The following is a 26,936-nucleotide window of genomic DNA, read 5'->3' as shown; positions in this document are numbered from 1 at the left end:
CTGATAACTAGAATATTAAAATGCTCACAGCTGAAACATCCATTTTTCATAAAGACCTTCTCAAAAAGCTTAGATTCAATAACTATATGACAATAAAATTATAGTGCTCTCTGGTCCTAATTTAAGCCAAAAGTGATGGTCATGACAGGTGTGAATCTTCTACCATATGTATTACTGCAGGACAAGGAATGCATTACAGATGTAAACACAGATAATTAACACAATACTCAAGAACACAGTAATTAAAAACACAAATGATTAACAGATTGAGAAAGGTTTCAGTGCATAAAATGGATTGAAACAGAAAGACTGATAACTTCTTTTACCTTTCTCATTCCTAAATGGCAGATATTAAATAAAAATGAACGCTATTATCTACAAATCATTAAAAGAAAAGAACCTTTACGACAACTAGATTAGAGTTCACTGCTAAAGGCTTCAAGGACAGGAATTTTGCAAGTCTCCCTGATCTAGATGCTCTTTTACAGATGCATAAAGTCACAATGGTATGTTTCCCCTTACCTGACAAGAGCTGGAAAATTAACCTAACTTGATTTACATAAAACATAATTTGCAACAGAAGCATCTGATCCAGAAGTTTAAGCATACCAAATATAGCAATAAAACCAGCAAAGGAAATAGATGTTTCTGCAAAGAATGGAACATAAAAATACATTTTCAAAATATATCTTATACTGAGTATTTTCTCTCTCAATTAAAAAAAAAAGTACTGTGGAGGGAAGAAATAAATATGCCACTTGTAAACGTACAGAATTCAGAATGGCCGAATGTCTGATATGACATTTATCTTCACTCATGAGTAAACACTTGCTAACTCACTTGTGGCTATGCCACTTGTGATTTATCAGTCTACTCAATCCTGAAGATAAATGTCATATCAAACCTCAGCTATCATGTAATCTGGCAGCATTAACTTCCAATGTTCATGCTTTTACAGACCTAAGTTCATATTTACCATTATTTAAACAAGATGCAATAGTAACAGAATTTTTCACCGATGCCTCAAAATTTGCATAAGCAATTACTGTTTTCCTCCCAAACAGAAAAACTTTTTCTACTTTTTAATGCAGTATATAAATTTTAATGTTAATATGGCAACAATATTGTTCCATTGTGTATATGCTTTCAAAGAAGCAATGAAGTAAATAAAAAATGGCTATTTTTTATCCAAATAGCCATTTTCTACTCTTCCACTAGAGATTTAAAAGACCAACATTGAACACTGCTATATAACATGATTCTTGTTCTGTCCCTTTATTTTACTTGCAAATGCCATTGTTCTATCTCACTTTCTAGGAGCCTCCAACTAGATCTGCACAATTTTTATACTACTTTACATAAACCAGCACTACAGGCTGGGAGATGAGTGGTTGGAAAGCTGCCCGGCAGAGAAGAACCTGGAAGTATTGGTGGATAGTTGGCTGAATATGAGCCAGCAGTGTGCTCAGGTGGCCGAGAAGGCCAACAGCATCCTGGCTTGCATAAGAAGCAGTGTGGCCAGCAGGGCTAGGGAAGTGATTGTCCCCCTGTACTCGGCTCTGGTGAGGCTGCACCTCGAGTACTGTGTTCAGTTTTGGGCCCCTCGCTACAAGAAGGACATCGAGGTGCTCGAGCGAGTCCAGAGAAGGGTGACGAAGCTGGTGAGGAGTCTGGAGAACAAGGCTTATGAGGAGCAGCTGAGGGAGCTGGGCTTGTTCAGCCTGGAGAAGAGAAGGCTCAGGGATGACCTTATCACACTCCACAGGTACCTTAAAGGAGGCTGTAGCGAGGTGGGGGTTGGTCTATTTTCCCACATGCCTGGCAACAGGACGAGGGGGAATGGGCTAAAGATGTGCCAGGGGAGGTTTAGGTTGGATATTAGGAAAAACTTCTTTACTGAAAGGGTTGTTAAGGCACTGGAAGGGGCTGCCCAGGGAAGCGGTTGAGCCACCATCCCTGGAGGTCTTTAAAAGACATTTAGATGTAGAGCTTAGGGATATGGTTTAGTGGAGGACTTGTTAGTATTAGGTCAGAGGTTGGACTTGGTGATCCTGGAGGTCTCTTCCAACCTAGATGATTCTGTGATTTTGTGATAATTAAATTTGTTTTAATTAAGATGAATCACTTTAAATTTCTTACTGTTTCTTTATCATTTAAATCTAGTAAGTGGCTTCAACCTCCAGGAGCACTTCCTTTTTATGATGCAGTGTCAACACAATATAAAAAATGCAAATCAATCTCTTTTACTCAACAATCTACTTACAACTTCAAAACTTTTAACAAATAAAAAACTCTGTTATTCATAGAAATGTTGTCTGCTCTAACACCCAGAATGAGACGGGTAATGACTGCATATATAAGGGTATATAGAGCTCCTGCCCAGTAAGAATGACAATTTAGAGAAACTCTGAACATTGCATTTAGAATAATTATGAAAATCAATTGCTGGCTTATCTCATTAGTGTCTCATCAATGAAATATTAGCCCAAGATTCATCCACATTTCCAGTGCTAATAGTAGTTAACCAGTACTAATAGCACTATCTAGCTCTTATATAACATAGCTTTGACATAGTTTAGAACAGGATGTATACTTTACAAAACAGATAAATCATCTCCTCTTGTATCTCTGTTAACACTAGATTTTAATGAAATTTCCTTTGTGTAATCTACATTGCATGCTGAACAGCACACAGAGAACTCCCAAGTTGCAAGAAACCTCACTGTAATGGGGTGATGTACCACCACATTAGAACAGCCACAAGCCACATGAACAAGCTCTGTGTTCTGTTCTATGGGCAAAACTTGCGTATGATGGGAAACAAACTTGACTACAACTTAGCATCTCAGTACCTTACAGAGTTCTGGGTTTGCTGTATGTGTGCCAAATCTGGCTAGTGACAGCTCACACATCTTAGCCCCATTGCTGAGTTCTACAGATATGCTGTCTTGTGCCTATTTCTACTCAAATGAACATCAAGGATGCTTTGTTTTTTAGGAATAACAACCAGTGAAGCCAATGTTGCTTTACCTTCAGAAAGCTCAATTGTGCCAAACTCCTTCTCATATACACTTCATATTGTTTTTCTGGAAATAATAAAATTGCTTAAATGTAATGAATGTTTTTCATTTGTATGTTTCAAAACAGCAGAATCTTACAATTATAAATCAGAATAACTTCTGAATGAGCTTTCCAAACGTGCTAAGAGAGGGGAGTACTGTGACCACTACTGAATGTAGAAGGGCAGACTTTAAAAAAGAACTGAATTTGCATAAGGCGATGTTTTTTAAAAATACCATTCTGACTACTGAAATTCAAAACACTATAAGATGAGATGCTCTGAAAGACTCAATATATGCAATGACAAAAATTAGTATCATGTCTTTCCTAAAGTGTTGTGAACTATCTCCTAGCACTGGCCCCTTTATAAAATCCCTTTTGACAGAAAAGTCAAACAAAATGAACAGTTAACTGATTTTTAACTTTTTTTTTTTTTTTTTTTTTTAAAGAAACTGGACTACTGTAGCTGGCTGGTTTGAAAAGATTTAGATTCCAAAATAGGCTTGCCCTTCTGCAGCTGGACAGTTTGCATAGCCAGCTGGAACTCTCTCCAGTGAGCTTCAGGCTTGGAGAGTCTGGAGCTCAGCCAGTTTCCTCCATCAGTGCTGGCCACCCTTAGGCAAGCCAGCTGTAATCTTCCTCTTCCGGAAAAGTCCCAGGCAAGACTGCCAGCAGCTCTTTGCTGTGCTTTGATTTTGGGGAGCACAAAAAAGTATGAAGAGTGTGATCACTGTCACTACAAAAAAAAAAAAGCCAGTACTTAAAAACAATTACTAGAGTGCCATGGAATGCTGCTGGGTTGTCTGCTTGGCACGTGAGCTAATTGCTGTTGTGGTACATAGGATTTTTTATGCAATGACTCCTATTGTCTGATGCTACTTTTGTCTGTCTAGAACTAATCTGAGGGCCATTTAGAAGTGCTTGGTCAGTGCAATGTTTGGTTCTATTAATTAATGTATGTTACTGATATATTAAAAACAAATATGAAAAGCCAATGAATTTTCATTTCTTGTGTATTCACTTCTCTATAAAATATGTTCTAGACGTATTAAGCATAGTTTTGCTCTGCATTTGCTACCTTTAGAAAAAAAAGAGGTAATCTCATGTACCCAATAAGATGAAAATCCAGTCCTAGAACTATCTCCCTTTGTAGACAGAAAACTTCCTTTGCCAATCAGACCAATCTCCTCAATGTTCTTTTAGGAGTTGTAGTTCCTTCATATTGCACAGGTATGTTGAATAAGATGACAGAGCAACTCTTCACATTACTAGTCTCCACTCACATTAATATCATAACTGCTTGCTTTGTGTATGCATCAGATTGTTAGAGAGAGAAACTAAACACACATGAATGTAAAGACCTGTCTCACATAAGTTTGGGTCTATCCCATTCAGAAAATATTCCACAAGAACTGCAAGCATAAACAAGACTCCTCGTGGACTTACCGATGTTTTCATTGCTCAACATCAGTGTTTCTCAAAATGGCGGTGTAACCTGTCTAGCAGTCACTGGAATGTTTAGAGTGGGTTGCAAAATGTTGGAAAAAGCAGTGCTACCTGACAGTACCTTAGCCCTAGGACTGTGACATGAGAGCAGACTAGACATACTGGCCATGAATGATAATACCTGTAAGAAACCTGCTAGCTGCTGTCAGAAATTTGTTTTCCCCAGGACAGAGACTAATTTGTACACCTACTGCTTGCAATTACCATCAGTTCCTGCTCCCCTACCGTGAAGAACCAATGCCATTGCCAATTTCAGTCTTAAAAGATGTAGACAAATCATAGAAGTCACAACAAGTCTAAGAAACACCTTTCTAAATAATAAAACATTCCAGAAGGGGTGGGAAGAACACATTTCAGAAAAGAATTCACAAGGCTGAACAAAAAGCAGTCAAGTTAAGGTGCAAAACATCCACATCTCATTTGTATTACAACCATCAAAGTTGTGGGTCTTAAAAAAAAAAAAGTCAAATGTTCTTACACCTTAAAATTGTGTTCACAAAAGGCTGGTAAAATTCTATTTATTTCATTTGTAATTTAGTTATTTAACAGCCAAAAAACGCAAGGTTTAAAAGACTAAGGCTCAAATGTTTTCAAACTCTGTACTGCTAATTTTAAAATAAAGTACAATAAACATTCTCTCCCTGCACACCCTAGAAGCTATTTCTTTGGTATAGAATACAAATTCAAGAATAGATAGATCCCTGCAAGGTGTTACATTGTTATATATGCATCTCTGAATCTTGATAATATACATTTTTACCAATTTGATATACTTTTTGGAACCTGACAGTTTGATTTTGAAACCAAAGTCGAGTACTTTAATCATACATATACAGGAACTACAGACAAAGGAATTCTTACATCTTTGCTTAGAAGGATGTTAATGCCTCTATAAACTTAGTGCCTTGGTAAAAATTCTAAATGAGTTTTAATTACAACTGTACACACACACACACACCAGCAGGATATATTCATCACCCTCTCAATGACTAAATGGCTGTACTGTTGCCGTATTGGTAACACGTCTGCAATTAATGAATCTAACCATGTAATACTCCAATATACAATAATGACACATTCCAGTAAATAAAATATGGCACTGTTTCTAAACAAAACATACTGCTACAGTACAGCTGTTCTACACAATTTTGTTATTATGTATAGGAGAGTTAAAATTAAGTAACTGATTTTAATGCAGACTAATCTAAACAAAGCAACATATCCAATAACATACTAAAAATTTTACTCTTGCCTGTAAGTTTTGAAAAGTTTTCCGTTCTACATCATTAATTAATTCACAATCCACTGTGATCACACAACAACCATATTTCAGGAAAAAAAGGCCAAGAGTATACAAAGCATTACTTAAAAATTTAAGATATGTTTATAAAGTTATCTAAATTAAGGGTTTGTCGCAAAGTTTGACCATGTATGTAAAGATCCATAAAATGAGGTGCTACTGCACAGTACAGAACATGATAAAAAAGAAAGCATTTCCCAAACAAGCTGGGGAAAAAAACAAAAAACAAACAAACAAGCAAAAACAAAACAAAACAAAAAAAACATTAAAAATTGCTATTCAGTCTGTTAAGAAATTCTCTTTCATACTATGGTACCTACCAGTTGAGAACTCTGATTTGACTGTACCACCTTAACCTGAGGAGGCTGCACTGTATTTGATACAGAGACTGTGCAAATGTTGTTTGGTTGCCTTATTCCTATTGTCTGCGTTGTGACAACAGAGGAAATACTTCCAGAGGCAGATTGAGGTATAACTTGTGATAGCTTGGTTTGTTGAAGTGACTGCTGAGACGGCTGTCCTTGCAAAACTGAATGTTGACTATTCAGTAAAGATTGTCTCAATGCAGGTAGACTTTTCTAAAAACAGAAGAAAGTTGATGAAATATCACGTTTACCGGGTTGACAAAAAAAAAATCTTCTGAAATTTGCTGTAAACATAATTAAAAGAATGCAGTTTTCTGTCCAATTGTACAATCTGCCTAGTCATCAACAAGAAACAATACTGAACACATTTTATAAGAGCGCAAGTTCAGTTTCCATTTTTAGTAAGCTTTCAATTTGAATTTAGCAACCCTGCAGACTTTGACATGCCTTAATTCCATGGTAATGGTAAAATATATAACACTTCCATCCTCAAGTCTATCTAGAACTTGTAGCTTAGGTATTTGGAAGGGGGAAAGAAAGGGAAGGAAAGATAAGACAGAACAGTAGGAAAAGCCCACTGCCTGCTAGAAGAAATAAGCTGCACCAATTTGCTTCTCTTGACATGCCTCCAGTACCTAGAACAAGATGATTTAACTGTCGATGCCCTACAGCGATAGTTGTTTACTGTATTATTACTGATCTAATGTATTCTGACTGCATTAGAAAAGTGTACTATTGTATGCTTCATGTTCAGACCAGTTCAACCAAAAAATACAGTTCTAAAAGACTATACCGTACCTTCTGAATAAACTTTTTACTTTTTAAGTGGTAGCAGAGTTCTTTTGAAGTGCTCCCCCCCAGGCAGCTATAGAATGTAACAATGTTTAACTCAAGCTACAGTCTTTCTAAATTTCTAATATTTATTTAAAAAGTAATGTCTGTTGCCAAGAAAAGGACTTCAAAGCAAGGAAACAAGTTAAAACTTATCCTCATGCTAAAAGTGACTGAGGAGTAAGAGCAGGAATAAGCACAAATAAGGGTTAATGGTAACTTGAAAAAAAAAAAAAAAAAAAACAGAAGCAAGGGGAGAAAGTTCAGAAGAGTTGAACAGAGAGAAGAAAGAGGGAATTTGCCCTAAACTGAGAATTCTTGGACTAGAAGAAAAATGCTTTTAAAACAATAGTTGTGGTTTTGTTGGGGCATAATTAAACATGCTTTGTATATATGCATATAATATTGCATATGGAAACTGTTTTAGGTAAAGTAGAAAAAACAGAAGTTATTTTACCCCTACATTTTCTACTTTAGGACCCAACAATCAATAAATCCATTTGGAATCCCTCTTCTAGATGACGAGAGTTCCAGATTACAGGCAGGATCAGCTCACCAATTATTTCAACAGCATTATCTGGTTCCATTTTTCATAATCACCATTACACATGCACTGGAAGTTATCAATGATTCAAATATAAATTACAATAAATATGGAAAAAAAAGCCTATTTAATTAACTTAAGCGTTCTATAGAACGCGTAACTTTTCTAAATGAGTGTTGTACTTTACAAAAGACAGATCACAGAGAAGTAAATGCATTGTAACAGTGAAGTACAATTTTTACTGTACAATTTTTGAAGTTGTGCAGACTTCAGTAGAAACTGGTACCACAAAGTAAAAATTGAATAGTCTCACTTTAGATGGGTGAAGCTAATTCCACTTAAAAAGTGTATTTTAAAACTTGAAGTATTGACATTTGCATTGAAATAAACTAATTTGAACAATATTCACATTACCTTAAGGAAAGGTACAAGATATGGCTGGGGAGATGATTTCAGTTCTGATTGCAGGCGGCCTGTAAATTCTTCTGGATCAATCTTCGCATCCTTGGAGGAAAAAGAACAAACCATCAGTAATTCAGTTCAGTTGTTTGTTTGTTTTTTTTTCCAGATAATAATGAGAACAAGCTCACACGTAAATATGGATGTACATATATACACATGTATTCACACACAAATAAATGTATATATTTATACTGTATATAGGTCTGTGTAGGCTGCTTCAGAAAAGACCATGGTTTGGAGGAAAAGAAACTCAATGTATCCTCAAGTAAAAATCCCATATTTTGTTGTATTTTTCAAAACATGACCACAGTATTATCCATCAAAGCAAGAGTGTTTTTGATGAAGGCACACTAAATACTTCGTTGCATTTCCCCTTTCAGAAACTATGAGACAACCTACATTAACAGTGTTTTTGAAAATATGTAACAAACAGGATATTTGCGTTTTGATGCAGCTCAACTTCTTTCCCTATCATTATACAGAAAATAAAAGCTAAGATCAAAACAATAGATTTCAGCAAATATAAATAACAAGTTTAAAGATAACTGACATTAGTATGAAGTATTTACCAACAAATCCTGAACCAGAGCTTTCACATTACGGGACGTTTCTGGAGAAGGTGAATTATGAGAAGCAAGTTTTATAAGAGTAGCTAAAAAGTTTTTGCATTTTTTCACATTTTCTTGCATTTCCTAAAAAATAAAAAAAGAAAAAGAAAACAGATCATACCCATGCAATTTTCCAATTATGATAGCTATATATTTTAATCACTATCAATAGAGAAAATTATTAAATTTTTCTAATTCAGGCAGGAGATATTTCACATACATCTGCAGCTATTTTGCTACTGCTAGTTACCTGACATTTTCTTCACTTCTGTATGTAACTGAACATCATACCTCATAATGACTAACAAAAGTCAATTAAAAAAATATATTTAATATCTTACAATCTGATTTGATAGAAACAACCATAAACGAGAGAACATAATGTAACAATTTGTTGGAGATGTATTCTCCTTTGAGATACAATGTAGTGTCCCCCAAGCTACTTAATTTGTTTAATTATTGATTCAATATGCTTTTGCACAAAGCAGCTACAGCAGTAAAATCAAATTATAAATAGTTTTCAAACATTATCATATCTAATGTTTTTGCATCAGCATAACAGCAGATGCTCTTATTTTTCAAGCTATTATTTTTATGTGCTGTAATTTGCTCTGAGAACCAGAAATGTAACATTTCAATGTAACCACAGTTTTGAGGCCCAGAAATATTATAATAATGATGTCCATAGGCTAAAGGCCTGATTGTTCTGTTTACAGAAATGGAATAGGTCTTTCACTATTGAAACATATGTGGTCAATTTTCCCCATCCTGCCATAAGTGTTCTCTCCTTTCAGAATCTGTATTCCATTTAGTTGAAATGGTTTCTTCTTTGTAAAGTATTTGTTCCATCACAGGGCACGCCCTGTGCACATGCAGGGCACTTGCATGAATGTTCCATTTCTGAATAGATCTAAGAAGTTCATAAAATATTAATAAAATCAAGCATCTAGTCTTTTAGTACTCACCTGTGATACAACTGTAGTTCCAGGTACAGGAGAGCTTGGTATTACTTGGGGCTGTGCTGGTACTTGTGCTGTTGTATGAGGTGGAAGTGGCAGCCGAGGCTGACCCTGCGTCTGTGCTGAAGCTTGAGTTTGTCCACCAGTAATTACTGCAGGTTGTTGAGATGCTGATGTTCCAGTTGCTACCGTGGTCTTGAATACATTTTGAGTACTTGTTGAAACTACTGATACCTATTAATATTTTATATTAAAAACCAGATCATTCTCTGAAGTATTAAACTCAACCATAAAATTCTTAAAAACTTGACCAAAAAAATCATTTCTTTCACATATGCATGTACTAACAAAATAAAACCATTAATTTTACTAATTAGAACTCCTTTATACCCTTTAACCATACTGAATAGAAGTCATCCTCATTTAAAGTTCGTTTTATTACAAAAATAAATGTACCACTAAAATGAGTTGCAATTATCCAGTTCTTTAAGGTGACCATGCAGACATGACATCCGTAACTCAACTTTCTGCAAACTCGTGCCTTGATATAAACAAGACAATTGCTGAGGATCTGTTGTCATGTCATCGGGTTTACAATTATCTATACCCCAGTTACAGCTCAGATCCAGATTATACTAACGCACCAACACAGTTTCCCAACCTAATTTGAGCTCAGCAGCTGTATATATGCTTTCGCACAGTGCAAAGCCCTAACAAACAGAACTGTCTTGGATGTAGCTGGACCAAATGTAAAAACCCTGCTGCACACTTCTCAGCCTAAAGGCTAGAAAGGTTAGAAAGCTCAGTCTGAACAGAACACCACATACACAATCCAGTTGAGTTCTGACACTTGACTTGACTAAATATGCTACCCTTCCAAGTACCAAGAAGTCTCAAACAGACACGCCAAATGAGACTGCAGAAAGCAGAGAGCTCAGCGAAGCAGCACAACTTGCTGAGCAGAAGCTATCAGGACCTTCTGATCCAACCCACCTACCTGCAGAGCTTTGCTCTGACTTCGGCACAGACACAGAACAAGCTGAGCCAGGTACCTGTACTGTGATGGGTGACACTGTGGATCCTGTGGCACTAGTGACCATGCAGAAGGAAATACTACAGCTCTTGGCAGGGGACAAACCCAGTCCAGCATGTCCACCACTAAAGCAAGGCTTACAAGCCCAGCTGACTGTTGTTTTTAAAGAAAAATATTAAAACTATACTACTAATTTTTGTCTGTTATCTAGAAAAAAAAAAAACAGAAAATACAATCTAGGCTATCATTCAACACCTGCATAATACAGATGGACTATCCATTCATTATTCACTTCTATGTTTGTGATAAAAGCAAACATAGTAACATTTCTCATTAAAATTCACATTAGGAAAACCATACAACTATAAACATACTCCCCCCTATCTTCTGCTTTTTATATTCTTAGTACTTACTGTGGTATGTGAAAGAATAGAGCCTCCTGGCAGAGTTGCAGCAGACGTAGCACTAACAGGTGTCGCAGTTGATTGAACAACTTTGGCTTGCACTGGAAGTCCTAGGCGGACAGTAGATGTGGCTACAGAAGTTGGTTGCTAATAAAGGAAAAGTAAGAATTTTATTTTTTCCTCTCATTAGTAACTTGAGCTGCAAAGCTTTTTAATAATAGTGACTGCAAGAAGAATCAATATTTCTTTGTGAATTGACGGCATGGAATGCACGCTGTAATCAGAAAGCAACTGGAATGTTAAAGGCAGCTGAAGGAAAATAATTGGATTACAGCCTTTTACTCAGTAGCACACTGCAAGTCAAGAACACTACATTTGTTTTAAGCAGCAAACATACGGACTGTCTTTGTAATTTACCATAACTGTTGAGATTAGTATAGAGATTGCCCACTGTTATATAGAAGGACTAATTTGACAAGATTTAGGAAGAAAAAATGTCTTCAGAAAAGTTGTAATTTAACTAATACATCACACAGTAAAGTAATTCCAACAAAAGGGATCTGCTTGTTATTAAAACTGCAGACCCCATTGGTCTCAATTCTTATATTCTCTTATAACTGGCATTAACTGAGATTTGCATTGAAATAAATATTTTGAAAAGACACATTTGCTACGTGTTTAAAGAGATCATAACCAATCTTGTTTCTCATTAGATAGCAAAATGTGAATAAAGAAAAATTATAAGTTATATGTCACTGTAGTTAGTACTTTTATAAAGAACAGCTTATTTTAAATTCTTACACTATTAAACCTACATAAAATACTTCTTCAAAGAATATCCAGTATACTTATGAGATCTCCAGAAGGAACAGAGGCCCAGGCAGGTATTTAAAGCCCCAAGCACTCCCTACCAATCAGGCCAGCAACATAATCTACTGGATAATAATCTTTTGTATTTGGGGAAAATAAATAAATAAACAAATCTACCTGACATCCGAACAAAGCTTTTTTTTTTTTTTTTTTTTTGGTCTGGACAGCTTACAAGATTTATTTTTTATCTTGAGCTGAGGAGGTAGCCTACAGGCAATATACAGCATCACTGTGAATAGGCAGAATTGTTTCTCTTTTGGGAAGAACTACTATAAACGCTTTTTCTGTTTTTAAATACCACAATTGTGTCTTCCGTACAATTTCTCAGTTATACAGAAGACCAATAGCTTCAATTTCCTTTAAACACTGGTCGAATGAAACTATATGTACCTGATGTATGCCTACATTTAAAAATATGAATACTGTATATCTTGTTCATTTGCTTATAATCAGTATTTCCAACCTAAGAATACACCATGCCTGTGCTGTCAGCCTTCTTCTTGTCAGTAACTGCTTCCAGAGTTGAGGATGTACAAAGAAAGCAGACAACCAAGCAACCTACAATCAGGCAGCTACTCAGTTCCACAAAAGATGTGTAAATACATACATAGCTCAAGCTGCTAGCTAGGGAATTTGTCTCAACTAATAAATGCCCACAATTCTTCATAGAAATATGCTTGCAGAAAAAAAAAAAAAAGAACTACGTATAAATAAAATATAAAATTTCAGTATCATAACAGTGTAGAACCCAGCTAAGTATGCAACACCTTCCATACAAAGTATTCCACTGTGACAGACCACAGAAGCAAGCTGTGAAACATGAGGACTAAACTGACCCTGTTTTAAAAGTCACTAGTGACAAATGCTGTTGATACAACTCATTAATAGATTTTGCTGCCATTACTGTACATTATGAAAATGCTGTACATTAAGAAAAAACCTTACTAACACATAACTACAAACAAAATAATGCAATGGTTTATTTATGTCATTCCAAAACTCAACAATGTTTAAAAGGTAAGAATGAAATGAGCGGATGAGAAACAGAAAAATTTTTTGAGGTTAGTTTCTTGTTAAGTATCATGGAAATGATCTTCAAATGACAACTGCAAGTTACCAGAAGACATTATAAAGATTCACAACACAAACACATCAACAAGAACTAGTAGAAAACCATGACTTAGAAGCTAACAGCTGTATTTTCTATGAAGAGAAAGCTGTAAATAGATCTCAAAAGAAATCTATCAAAAAGAAAACAGAAGTGATCAATGTCATAAAAAATATTGTAACCCAATGTATCAAGCTCCTTCAGGAACAGTATAAAAGCTTTTATATTATTTGAAGAACAACAGCTACAGTTTGGTATATTAGTGATTAGATTCCAAAATTACTAACCAAAGCTTAGAAAGAAATGTATTTTCCAAATGTAGCTGTATCATTTTTGATTAGATGCATTGCATGTTTTTATGTTTCATAAAGATATGAAAGTAACATTTAAGGGGCTTTTCCAGGTTACTTGGAACTTAGCAGGCAGGAAACCAGGCCTGAATACTGTACTGAATACAGTACATACTCCACTACAAATCTCCACAGGGACATCTGAGAGCACTTAAGATAGCCTTCTGTATACAAGCTTAAGTTGGGTCTGTCCACACAAAGAGCTTAGATATTCTAAGCAGGGCACAGCATGGTGTTAATGTCGAAATAAAGTTTTCAAAATGGTCCAGCTTATGAGCAGCTTGGAGGGTAGATGTCCCAAGAATTCATTCGGTTGGCACAAGTCATGCAGAGTGCAAGTTACTCTGGTTTCAGGGTGCAGTAAGTCCCTTCCACAAAGGCAGTCAGTGCACACTATAATCACTCACAGAAGGAGCCAATGTGGAATTACTCTGTGTACTGTAAATTCACTCCTTAAATAGCTCTATCTTAACTTTCCTATTTGGACCTTCACCCCAGAGCTCTGGACACATGGGTAGAAAGGCAAAGCTCAAGGCATAAACAGGAGCAAATCGCTTTGTACCTGCTGAGCACAAACAAGGTGCCACTATATTCAAAGTAATATATACAAGGCTGCATTTGAAAAAGCAGGCCACCTGAATATGGAATAAATACACCAAATCATCTGGGATTACTTACCACTGCCAAGGCAGGACTACACAATTGCATTGTGTATTCAGGTTTTTAAAATCAAGATAACTTAAACGGCCGTTGGTTTGTACTCTGATGTAAGTCAATCCTTAGACACAAGTTAGGTGTATTTTGTACCACAGTACCACCTACTGATGAACACTCAGGGTGCCACTCCATTAAGGAACAAGATCTCTGCATTACAAAGCAAGACAGCTTACTTTTGATGTTAAATATATTCTTCATGATCAAACTCATCAATAAACTTGTCCACTACCAACCATGAAAGGATGACAAAAAACACACCAATAGGTGCTATGCAAAACTCAACGTTAGTACAACTCAGGCCTTAAGATCAGATTGATTTGCAAACCTGAAATAAACGTGTCTTTTTGGTGGTGTTGTTTGGGGTTTTTTTAATCATCAGTCCAAAAGATTCCTTACAAAGGAAACAAGCCATGCTGACACTCAAGGTCATGATGCCTCAAACAATAAAAGATAGTGTTTTAACAAAGAAAAAGTGAAGGAAGGATTGCAGATGCTGGCAGAAACATAGGGTAAAGATCAAATGTGGTAGTTCAGAATAATTTATACAGCTTTTCTTATAGGTATGCCTGGTAGCCCTATTTCCTATTAAGCATCATAACATTCCCCATTACCAAACTCTGTTTTCCTATACTTAAAATTATGTTGAATTTCTAAAGTGTTTGTGAAGAAGCTTTATATGCTTACTGACTGCCTCAGATTGAATTCTTTTGGTTATGGCTCATCTGAAAAATGCACTCAAGCTTTGGATGCAGAGCAATTTGTATGTTAGGGATTTGTTTTTTGTTTTTTGTTTTTTACCCTTGTAAAAATATAGCCAAACTGTGCCAAAGGACCCCCTGCTTCTAAAACATTTGCACAACACTGCAGCAAATGACTAGCAAGTCAGTCAACATAGGCAGAACCCTCATTACCACCAAAATTCTTAGATGCCACAGCACTGCTAGAGTGAAGCACCAGAATCCAAAGCAGGGAGATGCTGCTGTGTTCCTCATATCTGAGATGTCACTTTTGGGTTCACAAAGTAGGAGAACAGGAAGAAGATTCAGGACATGCAAAACCATGCCAAACACAGGACACAGACCTCATTTGACACTATTGCTGGAATGTATTTAAAGAGAAAAAAAAAAAAAAAAGAAAACACAAGAAAAATGTTGGCAGTGGGGCATGGAGAAAGGGACAGCAAACCAAAGAATACAGTCCTTAAAAAGTAGGTGAATTTGGGCCCTAAAATTAAATTCCACCCCTGCCTCAATAGCATAGCACTCATACTACTGCACAAATATTCTACTGCATGCAAATACAGATGATCTACTATAATTAATACTATTATGCCATGTGTTTATGAGGGCACAACTTGAAAAGCGGGGTTTGTGTCCAGGATTGGTCATAGTTGCAAGTGAAAACAATGAAATCACACTGAACACACAATAAAATAACAGTATTTTTAATTGATCACCTAATGTCCGTATTTTCTACTTATAAAAAGAAGCTAATAATCCCCTTGACTGCATTGTTGAGAGAATTATTATAGGGATAAGCTTTGCAAAAAAAAAACAACAAACCTGCTTGGTAATTAATTCCCACTTCAGAAAGGGGCTTAGATATTATGCAGCAAATAAGCCTGAAGCAACCCACTGAATAGAGGAGAAAAAAATATTACTTAAATCTTCATCAGGCTGTTGAACCTACATATTGTAGAACTTAAGAATAATAATAGTGTGAGATCTTGTAGTGTAAAGCCACTACAGGAGAGCCAGTATTAGTTTGCTCACAAACCTTCCTTATAGCATTTCCTAATCTTTGCATTCTTAATTTTACAGCATTACTAATGTTTGGGAGTTTTCTATGGATGATATTCTAAGAAGTTTTAAAAATATATGTTAACACAATGAAAATGTAAATAGTAGAATTTATAAGAAGAACTTAGTACCCGCTTACACAGAAAAGTTTCAGCCACCACGAGAGAAAGGAAGGAAGGAAAATGGTTTTGTGGTTAAAGCACAGACAAGACCACACACCTTTTAACTTTTCTGGCCATTCAATCTACCTGCTCTGCTAACACGAATGTCTTCTCCAGAATACTGCACAAGAGAAACAAGTTGTCTATACAAAAAAAATACTATGGAATAGCTTGTTTGATAATAATGGCAATACACCTAAGGCAAAAACAAAGAGTTCTCAATTTGCTTAAAATTTCTACGAAACATATAATGAGCATTTCTCAGGAAAGCAGGAAGAATGTGAAAAACAGTAAAAAAAAAAAAAAAAAAAAAAAAAAAACAATAAGAAAAAAGATCAAGATTAGAAGACGACAAAAATGCAAACACAGGCATAGCATATTGTCAAAAGTATGTCAGATTTGAAAGGCTCAGCTTTAGAAAGAACAGCTTCTGAAACATCAGACAAGTTTAGAACTGCTCTAAACATCACACCTGATGGCGAAGACTAAGCTGCTGTTGCCTGCATCAGACATGCTCCATAGCAAAAAAAAAAATACAGCCATATCCAGAGCAGGTGATTCAGCACTTTTCACAAATACAATCTCATTTAACAGAACATATGTTAAGGCAAAACTCTCTAAAGTGAATGTCAAAATACAGAAAACAAATCAGTAAAATTTATATCTTGAACTTGAAATTGTGAAGAGCAGGAAGTTAGAATAATGCCTAATTAAAGAAAAAATAAAGCTAGAACTTTCATTTTCTTAGCAATAAATAAATCAATATTGGTTCATTGTACTATTTATGCAATGGAAAGAAAATTCAAATGACTGGTAATCTTATTTGTAGCACAAGAATTGTTAAGTAGTCCATTTATATGCCTAAATATTTGTACTGAACTATTAAACATTACACAACTTTACAATACCATTTCTGATCGCTAACATTATATAAAGCAACTTATTACTGGAAAACACATTTTTAATCAAACCTGAAACAAAAACATTAACAAGCTCTACGACTGAATTTATTTCAGTTAAATAATCCAATAAGCAATCTCAGAAGCAAATAAAAATTATTTCACCTGATTTGCAAGTTTCATTAACACATACTCCAGAATAAAACTCTGTAGTCCAGGATTAATATAACATTGGTCTTTTCCATATGCTACTCACTTATATTTTCCTGCTGTCCAGCAGCACCTTAATTTCGTAATCACTGCCAAATAATTTCAGTTGAAACTAATTTATAATAAGGAACTTACTTTTTTCTTTTTGGTTATGAATATAAAACTAACTGGGTATTACAATAGTGAAACCCTTAAAAAAACTAGATCAAAAGCATGAAAAGATGAACTGTACAAATGAAAAATTTAGATAAACAAAAGAAACTCACCAAAGAAAAACTAGGTGGCAGCACCTACCCATTTTTCATAATTTCACAAGTATAGACTCCAAAACAAGATATGGAGGCAAAAATAGGCAAAAATTTAATACAGTCTAAATAATAAGTAATTCCAAAAGTCTCTAAATCTGATCATCTCTGAAGAATGTAGTAATCCAAGTAAACCCATGCTTATTTGACCTGCTCTTAGAAGAAGAGTCCAGAACAAAATTTTTCTAAGAGTAACTGAAGTTCCATCAAATTATAGCTTGTTCCCTAAAAATCCTGTCTTAACTAAGATCCTATAGCAGGTAAAATTTTGCCAAAGTTGATGACATTTTAATATTCATATGAAAATAATTTTTATCAAAAAGTAGAAGAAAGCTAAAATAAATATGTAGAAAGGAAATTTTCAATTAAAATTATGCACTGTTAATTGAAACCAATGTTTCCTATAAACATCTTTTATATCTTTATATCTTAGATGTTTAGCTTTGTAGATGCTTATACTATAACATCTGAAGTTACACATCTTAATATTTCTGAACTTTTATGTTTGACACTGCAATCACAGTACAACACTGAAAACAATTATTTAGCTGAGTTACTTGTGATAATTGACATTGGCCAGAAATTAGGACAACATGGAAGAAAAGCAATCATACCACCTATGAAGGTGGTATTCTCATGTATTCTTTGCAGTATATGATATGATCTTCTAGAACGCTCAAAGCAGACTGCAAATTTCCTGTCCATGAAGAAAGTCTGTGCTACCACAGACAAAGCTTTATAGTTATCTTGGAGTAAAACATAAACTCAGTGAGAAAGTACATCACTAATTTCTACATATGTAAAGCACCCTGCACTTTAAACCAAATCAAGTTATTTTAAAAGAACGGATAAAATGAATAGTAAGAAATTTGATGAGCTCTACGTGTAAAATAACAATCTATCCATTAACATAATGGAAAGTCACATTTGATGTTCTCGAGTTAAAACTACGTAGCCTGCAATCTTTGTCAATCTTGCATAATATCTCATGACTGAAGCAGCAAATGTTTATATTGCCTGTTATGAGCTAATAGTACACACAATTTTCCTCTGCTTGAGTCGGTTCAGACTAGGATTCCTGACCACTATACCTTTTAGACATAAAACAGTATTTTTCACACTTCTAAAATTTCTACTGAAACTTTTAATTGACAGAATTTAGCTGTCTGACACATCATAATTTGATTCTGAAGGGGAAAACAGTTTAATTATCAGCTCACTGGAAGAATTATTTTTCAATACATACAATCTCTATATTTTAGAACTTGGTCCCTTTTTCTCGGCTTTTCAGTAGCATAATGACCACTGAAATAACTGACACTGCCAAAAACTAAGCATAATATTTATCACTGGAGTTTTCTTCCAGAAAACTAATGAATAGCCTCTGCTTATAAAACTTCCGCTTAACCAAAAGAAAGTCTAATATCTAGTTTTTATATGATAAAACCTTTAAAAATAAATTTTTACAATGTGTCTTTAAAATGTTTTCAAGCATTACTTTTAAATTACATTTTAAGTTCAATTATATTCAAAATCTGAGCACTGTAAAAGTGAAAGAAGAGTCTACACACTACATGCAGAGTCATGAAGTTCAATGTACGTTTTTGAGGGACATCACTGACCATTTCTTATCTTAATAACAACAAATAAAGAAATGATGCAGTACAGTTTGGGCAGCTACCACAAATCTCTCTCAAAGCAGATGAATCCTGATTAGCTGCAATATCATTATTCCAATCCTGCCACCCTAAAATATTCAAAATATTGCATCCTGTAACACATTTACCATTCATAAGGCCTTGCTGGTTACCTCTATTCTTAAGCAGTTTAGTAACAAAGTTTAAAGAAATATTTATAATGCTGTGCAGCAGGGTATCCAGCTGGTCAGAATCCTGCAGAAAAACAATAACATCACTCTACTACTAAAAGTAGCTCCTTCAGATTTTGAGCATCTCTATAACCACATGAATGTGCAGTATCCTCAGAGATTAATTTCTATAAAGATCCCCTAAGTCATATTATGCTCTTTCCACAATTTTAACTGCTTCATATAAATTGAGAACACCTGCCTAAGGCCAACATGATCAATTACCAACACCTGTTGTGCACAGATCTCAAGGTTGACTTTGGGATAGAAATTCCAATTTTCTAAAAACAGAACACACGTCGCCGAGCAGTCCATCTACATTTTTGTCCTAAGATCCTAGGCTCAATAAAGATGTACTCCTCAAATGTTTTCAAACTACAGACAATTTGTTAATATTTAGTTTGCTATGAATGTTTCCACTCTGAATTTTAATTCTGAATGCTGGACACAGCAACCAAAGTTATGTGAAAACTAACAGTATGAAACAAAACCAATTAAAGCTAACTTATTTTAACAGATTTAAGTCATATTCTTGGTACAGCCCCACCCTGTGATCTGTTATGCATTTATACTATACTCTCATCTTGGGATCTGTTTCTAGAACATCTGCTATGTGCTATTTTTTTATTGTAGTCAATAGTATAGAAGTGACATATTTCCAAAAAAAAAAAAAAAAAAGCAACCAATGACAGACATACAAACTAAACAGAGAAACTTCTCTGGATTTTTGTTGTTGGCAAGCTAGTTAGAAAATCTGGGAATTAGGGTAGGCTTATCTTTGTATTTGTTTTTCCTGAGATACATTTATATTTGAAGGATTTTTACAGGTTTCCTACCCTTCCAGATATCCCAAATTTAAATATTAACCATTTGCTTTTTCTGCTAAGAGTTCTTTTGTGTATTCCATCCACTACTGCACTTACCTTTTCCCTGAGAGCATTAAGTTCTATAAGTGCCTCCAGGGTTTTCTTTATGCTCTTCCTGAGATACATTCCACTGAGCTAAAATCCTCCTAGTTACATTCATGATTAAAACTTACATTCTAGTTGGCTACTCTGTGCTTTAGATTACCTCATGTTATTAATTCATTTTCAATTCTCCAATTATATTTTGGCTTCCTTCTCTTCTGATAAAGTTGTCATTTCTTTCAGTTTTTACTTGAACAAACTTTGAGACTATAAATATGGTGTAATGCACAAAGTATGTAAGGGGACAGCAATCAGATACTAACCATGAGGAAATACAACCAAGCTACAAAAGCTATTCAAAAATTCTAAAGGCATATTCTTCATCTCATTTCATTCAGAATTATTTAGCATTTCTACAAATAAAAAAACTACTGGCAAAACTACCTTTAATTCTGTGTATTATTATTATCATGGCATAGCTGTGCTATACATCCAAAGATGTTTGCCTCTACATTTTAGGAGGATAATTCAGCACTAGCCCTAAACTGCATGAAGTTGAACAACATCCCTACAGAATCTTAAACCAAAGCATTTTACGAGGTAATTTACCCTGTTAACTCAGACAAAACTTGAAGTGTAGACTGATCACACCCAGAGGTGAATCAAATCTTTCTTTTGAATGAAGTATACTACAAAAGTTAACTATTTTAAATTCTTGTATTGAATATGCTTTTTTTTTTTTTCATTTCTAATTTCTAGTGAAATCTGGCTATCGTGTGCATCCATTCATCATGTTGGGATATCACAACAATTCTGATTCAGAAGACACAACAGTCATTTACTAAACTGGCTGTATAAATTCCAAACTAAACTCTGTCTAAGACTGAGCCTTCTAACCCCCAGTGAACTCAGTCCGAACAGGCTCTTGAGAAAACCTATAAAGTAGATTCTTCAAGGAAAAAAAAAAATCCCAAACCCCAGAAAATGAACTGCATTTGAATAAGTATTTTCTATTTTCAATACCAAAAAGAAGTGTGTGTTGGGGGGAGAACATTTGTAAAAATCTAAGAACTAATAATGTACAAAACAGAAGAGAACACAATGCACAAAAACAAAGTGAAATCAAGCCAGACATACCTGAGCTGTTGACAGGCGAAAAACTGGGCCACTTGTGGGCACTGAAAGTCTAGGTGAAATGCTGGTAGGACCCTGTCCCTGCGTTTGTACTTGAGCCTGCATTTGAGCCTGTGCTAGAGCCTGCTGAGGCACCATTACAAGTTGTCCAGCATCCGTGCGCACCAAGACCATACCTAATGAGAATAAAGTAACAGTAACTACAGAATAAAGAAAAATATGAAGAATTATAAAGAAGCATCTAACTATGGAACATAGAAAGATACAGGATCAAGAAAAATGTACAGTACTATACGTTATTTTTATTCTTTTTACTCTGGTGTAACATGAGATTTAATTCAAAGAAGAAGAGGAGCTCCCGCTAGCAGACAAAAACTACCCAATTTAGTTTGAAATTCAAACAACTTGAATTACGGTACCAGTGACAAAATAAAAATGGTAACTTGAGCGTATAGGCATGCAGTAACTTTCAGAGGTGTAGCTACAGTCAGGAGAATAAAATTAGAAAGAAATATTCATTAAAAGTAAGCTATAGCAACAGTCCGTAGCTGAGAACTCGATTCAGTTTAAATACATGTGTATCAGGGACAACTACATGAGAGCTTTACTAAAACAACTGCTTTAGGAAATGTGTGCATGCAAACATTAGGCCAGACACATTTCTAAGTATACAATATTTGAGATTTAGTTAACATTTGAGCATTAACACATGAATTTACTTGGCATCCACCATCGCTGTACTGGGAGGCACTACATATGGCTTAGATATCAAGAAAAAACACTGTTATACCCAGAGGACCAACGTAATTAGTCTTCAGCAGAAAAGAATCAAAGCACAGGTATTTTAGGAAAACACCAAAGGCACTTTTTTGTTTTTTAAATTAACAGAGTACTTTGACAAACAAGTGTTTTCCAACACTTTCTAGGTGTAAACGGGAATGCAATACTTTCAGATTATTTTCTGGTAACACATTTCAGAAATAGACGTCTTCTACGCAATGCACAGTCAGTGCCATCCAGTCTTGCCCTTAGTGCTACTGTCCCAAAACTTCCACAATCCATGGGTCAGAAAAGGGGACATAATGGCTACCCTGGCCCCTAGATCATCTGGACACTTACACTTATGCAAGATCACTGCAAATCATATAATGTGCTTCCTCCAGCTCAGTGAGAACTAAGAAGTGATTCTGCAGCCAGATCATTTAAAAAAGAATTTCCAAGTTAGTCCCAGAATACATTCTAATGATCTAACCCAGATGTAAGTGGGATACAATGTAGTATCAAAGAGGAATGGGTCTATAAAAAATAAGGATCTAGAAAATCACTTTTACTCTTGGTAACAGACAGTAGACTGTTTCTGCAACTTTTCTCTACACACAAATTTCTTCATATACATACTTTAAAAACAAAAAAAAAAAAACTTTTCAAGGGAAAATAAAGATGGTACAAGCATATTCTCACTTCTCAGGATTAGCTTCAAAATCAGGTCATAATTCTACAATAAACACACAAATGAACTGCAGCATCAATAAAAGCCCTCACTCACCAGGTCTTAGATGCTCCCAGCCAACCTTCACTACTAAAATCACCAACAAAAGACAAATTTCTGCCACTATGAACCAGAGTTGGGGAAATCAAGCTTTAAGGTAAAAGCCCTACAGATCTACGGCAAGGATCATATCCAAAAGACGTGATTATAACTCTCTTTCAAAGCCCAAAGAGTAATTTGTAAAATAAGAGTTTAAAATAATAATAATAAAAAAATCTTACAAAAGTAATTTTCTAGGTCCATTAGCCCTTCAAGCACCAAACCTCAGGGGTTATCTTTGTAAAAAAAAAAATCCATAAGCAGAGTATGTATTTGATATATGCCATACTTAAAGCATCTGGCTACACAAATATTAAAACAAATATTAATACATTGCCCAAACTGGCCAGACAGATAACACTTCTTTGAGTATGCTGTGAACATTATATAAAAATCCTCGCTGGATTATGCCTACCATGCATTAAAAAATACATATTGTTTGCATCACATTGCTTCACAGGTGTTTTGTTAATCACTTTTTCAACTTTGTAAAACTCAATCTGAATTAAAAAATGTAATGGAATAGACAAATTAACTGCAACACATTTAATAGATTTCAAACTATCTGATAATAAAATCAAATTCAAAAAAACTTTCTACACTATTATTTCCAGAACATTTTTTAAATTTTTGACAATATTGCTTTCAAAGGCTCTGTTTTCCTCTTCCATTTAAAAATCAAGTAGCAGAAGAAAGTTTTCAGGCAATGAACTTTATAAACAGTGTGCAAAGTTATGATACACATTATCTTCGGTATTAACAATGGGAAACCCCAGATTAACAATGGCAAATCAAAGGCTGAAGTCCCTAATACAATCTGAAGAGCAACAATTTCATTTTTTTAAAAAAATAAGCTCTTATCTGCTTCAAGTTAGGTCTCCATGGAACCACTAAGCTTTATCTAGTTGGAGCATTGAATTTGGAGCTGGAGTTTCATACACTGTGGTCAAACAGACCACTACTAAAAGTCTACTTGAAAGCAAGTTTCTATGCTATCACATTTTTGCTCTATTTACCTTGTTTAACAAATATCAACTATTTTAAGAAATGTGGAGAAAGAAAAATGTTATTTCAGATATCGGTATCTCCAGGTGTTACCACACTGCTGATATCAATAGCCCCAAAAAAAATTCTTTAAACGTTAATCCACCTAAAAGAAGATGTAACAAACTTGCCAACTTTTTGCAATGTGAAAATCTAAGTAGAGGAGCACAGACTACGACCCTTCAAAATTCCACATAAGCAAAACGCAGTCAAGAAGGAATCATCATGATGAAGAGATGCTGTGGTGTTTTGTTAGCAACCTGCTGAACTTACATTTTCAATAAAGAAAATCAAGAAACTAAAAGGTGGACAAACAGAACGTAAGGGTTACTTCAGAGGTAGAAAGAAAATCCAGTGATGTAAAGACTGCCCGTATGCGGCAAGGAATGATGCGATCACACATGCTGAAATGAAAAGTTTTAGATTAGATAATTTACCCTGCGTTTGGTCACCTGGTTCACATCTGAAGACACTTCTTGAAAATAGGAAAGTTTTCTCACACAACACAGACATAAAATTATTCCTAGTTAACACATTCCAGACTTTTGTGGTGCACAGCTGGTTACCACAGCATTACTCAATAACTTACCGTGTCCGTCACTCTCCCTAATAGAAGGAAAGGAGTTACTCACCCAACACCAGCCACAACTACTCGCGATAGGCGCAGCACGTCCCATACCCATCACATCCTCCTGAAGGCCAGCCGCTTGGGTAGGACTTGCCTTCGGACTTGCCTCTTCTCGTGTTCCCGGCACCCCGGGCAGCGGGAAAACGGCAACTTGGAAAAACCTCGGCCAAGAACACGGGTCAGCCAAGAGCCGCGAGCCCGCCGCCGCCCTGCCACTTACCCGGCGGTATCGTGAAGCCCGGCGGCAGCTGGATGGTGGTCTGCTGCGGCGGCCTGACGATCAGCTGGGGGGCCACGATCCTGGGGGCAGCGCCCAGCGCCGGCCTGGGCGACAGCGCCTGGGGGGCGGCGGGGAGCGCAGCGCCCGCCTTGGCGACGCCCGCGGGCTTGGGGCCGCCGCCGGGCGCCACCGCGGCGGAGGGCGGCGGGGCGCAGTTGGCGACCGAGCCTTGTCCCGGCGGGGTGGCAGCGCCGGCGGCGGGCGCGGGGCTGGCGGAGTTGCCGAGTGCGTTTAGTGCGGGGAGCGGGCCGTGTGGGGGCTTGGGCTGCGCCGGGGAGGCGTCGGCGCTGCCGCGGCTCTGATGGTTGCTGACTGGGGGCACCGCCGCCGGCCGGGCACCGCCGCCTTCCCCGTTGGGCGCCGCCTCGCCGGGGAGCGCCGAGGAGGGCGTCGAGGAGGCAGCGGCGGCGGTGCTCTCCTCGCTCTCCTCCTCCTCGGCTCCCCGCCGCCCGCCGCCCCCCGCCCCGCTCCCCCCCGCGGCCTCGGCTCCGGCTCGCAGCGGCGGCGGGCAGTCGGCGGCGGGCGGGCTGCCGCCGGGGCCGGGGCTGGCCGCGTCCCGGGCAGCCGCGTGGGGGTGGGTGGTGGTGGTGGTGGTGACAGGCTGGGCAGGGGGGCCGGCGGGCTGCGGCGGGGCAGGGGCGGCGGGGCTGCTGCTGCTGCTGCTGCCGCTGCCGCTGAGGAGAGCGGCTCCATGTGATTGCTGCACACTACTACTGTTTACACTCACTCCCCGCCCTGCCGCCGCCGCCGCCGCCGACACCGCCGCTGCCGCCGGGGGGGACGGGGACGGGAGCGGCCCCTGGGCAGGGGCTCGGCTCTCCGCGGCTCCGGGGCGCCCCGCCGCCTCCTCTGCCGCCGGGGCCGGGGGAGGAGCGGGGTGCCCTTGCTGCTGCCGGACGGGGCTGCTGCCCCCCGCTAGGCTCCCCTGCTGCTGCTGCTGCTGCGGCTGCTGCTGCTGGGACGGGGCGGAGGTCCTGGGCTGGGGCGCCTCGGCGGAGCCCCGGCCGCCGGCCAGCTGCGATTCCAAGGAGCCCACCAGGTCGCTGACCGCCTTCTCGTCCACCTCCTCGGAGAAGAGCAGCATCTCTTCCAGGGGGTCCGAGGCGCCCGCCGCCATCTTGCGCTGAGCTGGGAGCCGGCGGCGCAGCACGCAGGCGCGCCCGGCCTCTGCCGCGCGCGGGGCAGGCTGGGAGGGGCCGCCCACCCCCGCCGCCGGGGGAGGGGGCGCGGGGGCCCCGCGGGCTGACAGGAGGCTGAGGGGGGGATCCCGCCCGGCACGGCCCCGCCGCGGCCCTTCCCTTCGGGGCCCGGGGACTCCCGGTGAGATCCGCAGCCCCCCCGCGGCCCCCGGCCGGCAGGGTGTGGGGAAGGGGCCGGCGGCTCGCCCGGTCTGGGCGGGGCTGTGCGTTTGGCGGGGCTGTGTGAGGGAGCGGCCGCGGGAAGCGTCCCTGGGCAGGTGCTGAGGGGCTGCTGGGGCTCGGGGTGCTGAGGTCGCCCTCTGCAGCGTCCCGCTGCCCTGTTACCTTGTGAGCAGGGCTACTGTAATACCCTGAGAGTAATTCCAGCCTGCACAGGATTTTCCACAGGTGTAGGGAGAGCTGAGAGCCCGCGCACAGGCTGTGAGTGGCTCAGCTGCCTCATACGCTGACTTCTTCAAAGACAGCTTCAAGTGCTACCGGAGCAGTTTGAAGTGCTAAGATACGGGCAGGATACCTGCACCCTGCACTGCTGTGTCTGCTTTAGGTTTAGACACTTATGTCCAAACTACTGCTTTACCACAACTGGAATGGTGACGGTAATACCATTCCTAATGTGGACACTTAACGGAAGACTCGTGAACCAAAAGCAACTTCTTTGTATCATTGCAGAAGCTGCCTTGCCACAGCGTTCCCTCACTATCCCCACTGAACATTTGAGGTAGTTTATTCTGTTAATAACACCTTTGCCATTGCTCTTCTATACACTCTTTTCCCCATCAGTGCTTGCCTCGTACATT

At 38.1% G+C, this 26,936-nt stretch overlaps 1 protein-coding gene across 1 annotated transcript in view; it reads right to left on the bottom strand.

Moving 5' to 3' along the window:
* The window catches only part of LOC311214055 (transcription initiation factor TFIID subunit 4-like), a gene marked incomplete at its 5' end in the record, with an annotated part of 143,478 nt that extends 117,421 nt beyond the window's left edge, over positions 1-26,057 (bottom strand). Inside the window, 7 exons of the mRNA XM_084294451.1 lie at positions 6,187-6,444; positions 8,021-8,110; positions 8,638-8,760; positions 9,642-9,869; positions 11,082-11,219; positions 21,404-21,576; positions 24,881-26,057. Of these exons, the coding sequence (XP_084150577.1) occupies positions 6,187-6,444; positions 8,021-8,110; positions 8,638-8,760; positions 9,642-9,869; positions 11,082-11,219; positions 21,404-21,576; positions 24,881-26,057 (2,187 nt within the window). The remainder of the gene's footprint in view (positions 1-6,186; positions 6,445-8,020; positions 8,111-8,637; positions 8,761-9,641; positions 9,870-11,081; positions 11,220-21,403; positions 21,577-24,880) is intronic.
* Positions 26,058-26,936: the final 879 nt, after the last annotated feature.

This window comes from Netta rufina (genome assembly GCF_964035555.1).
Source record: "Netta rufina genome assembly, chromosome: 13".
Classification (NCBI taxonomy): domain Eukaryota; kingdom Metazoa; phylum Chordata; class Aves; order Anseriformes; family Anatidae; genus Netta; species Netta rufina.
This window is presented reverse-complemented; position numbering and strand designations above follow the sequence as displayed.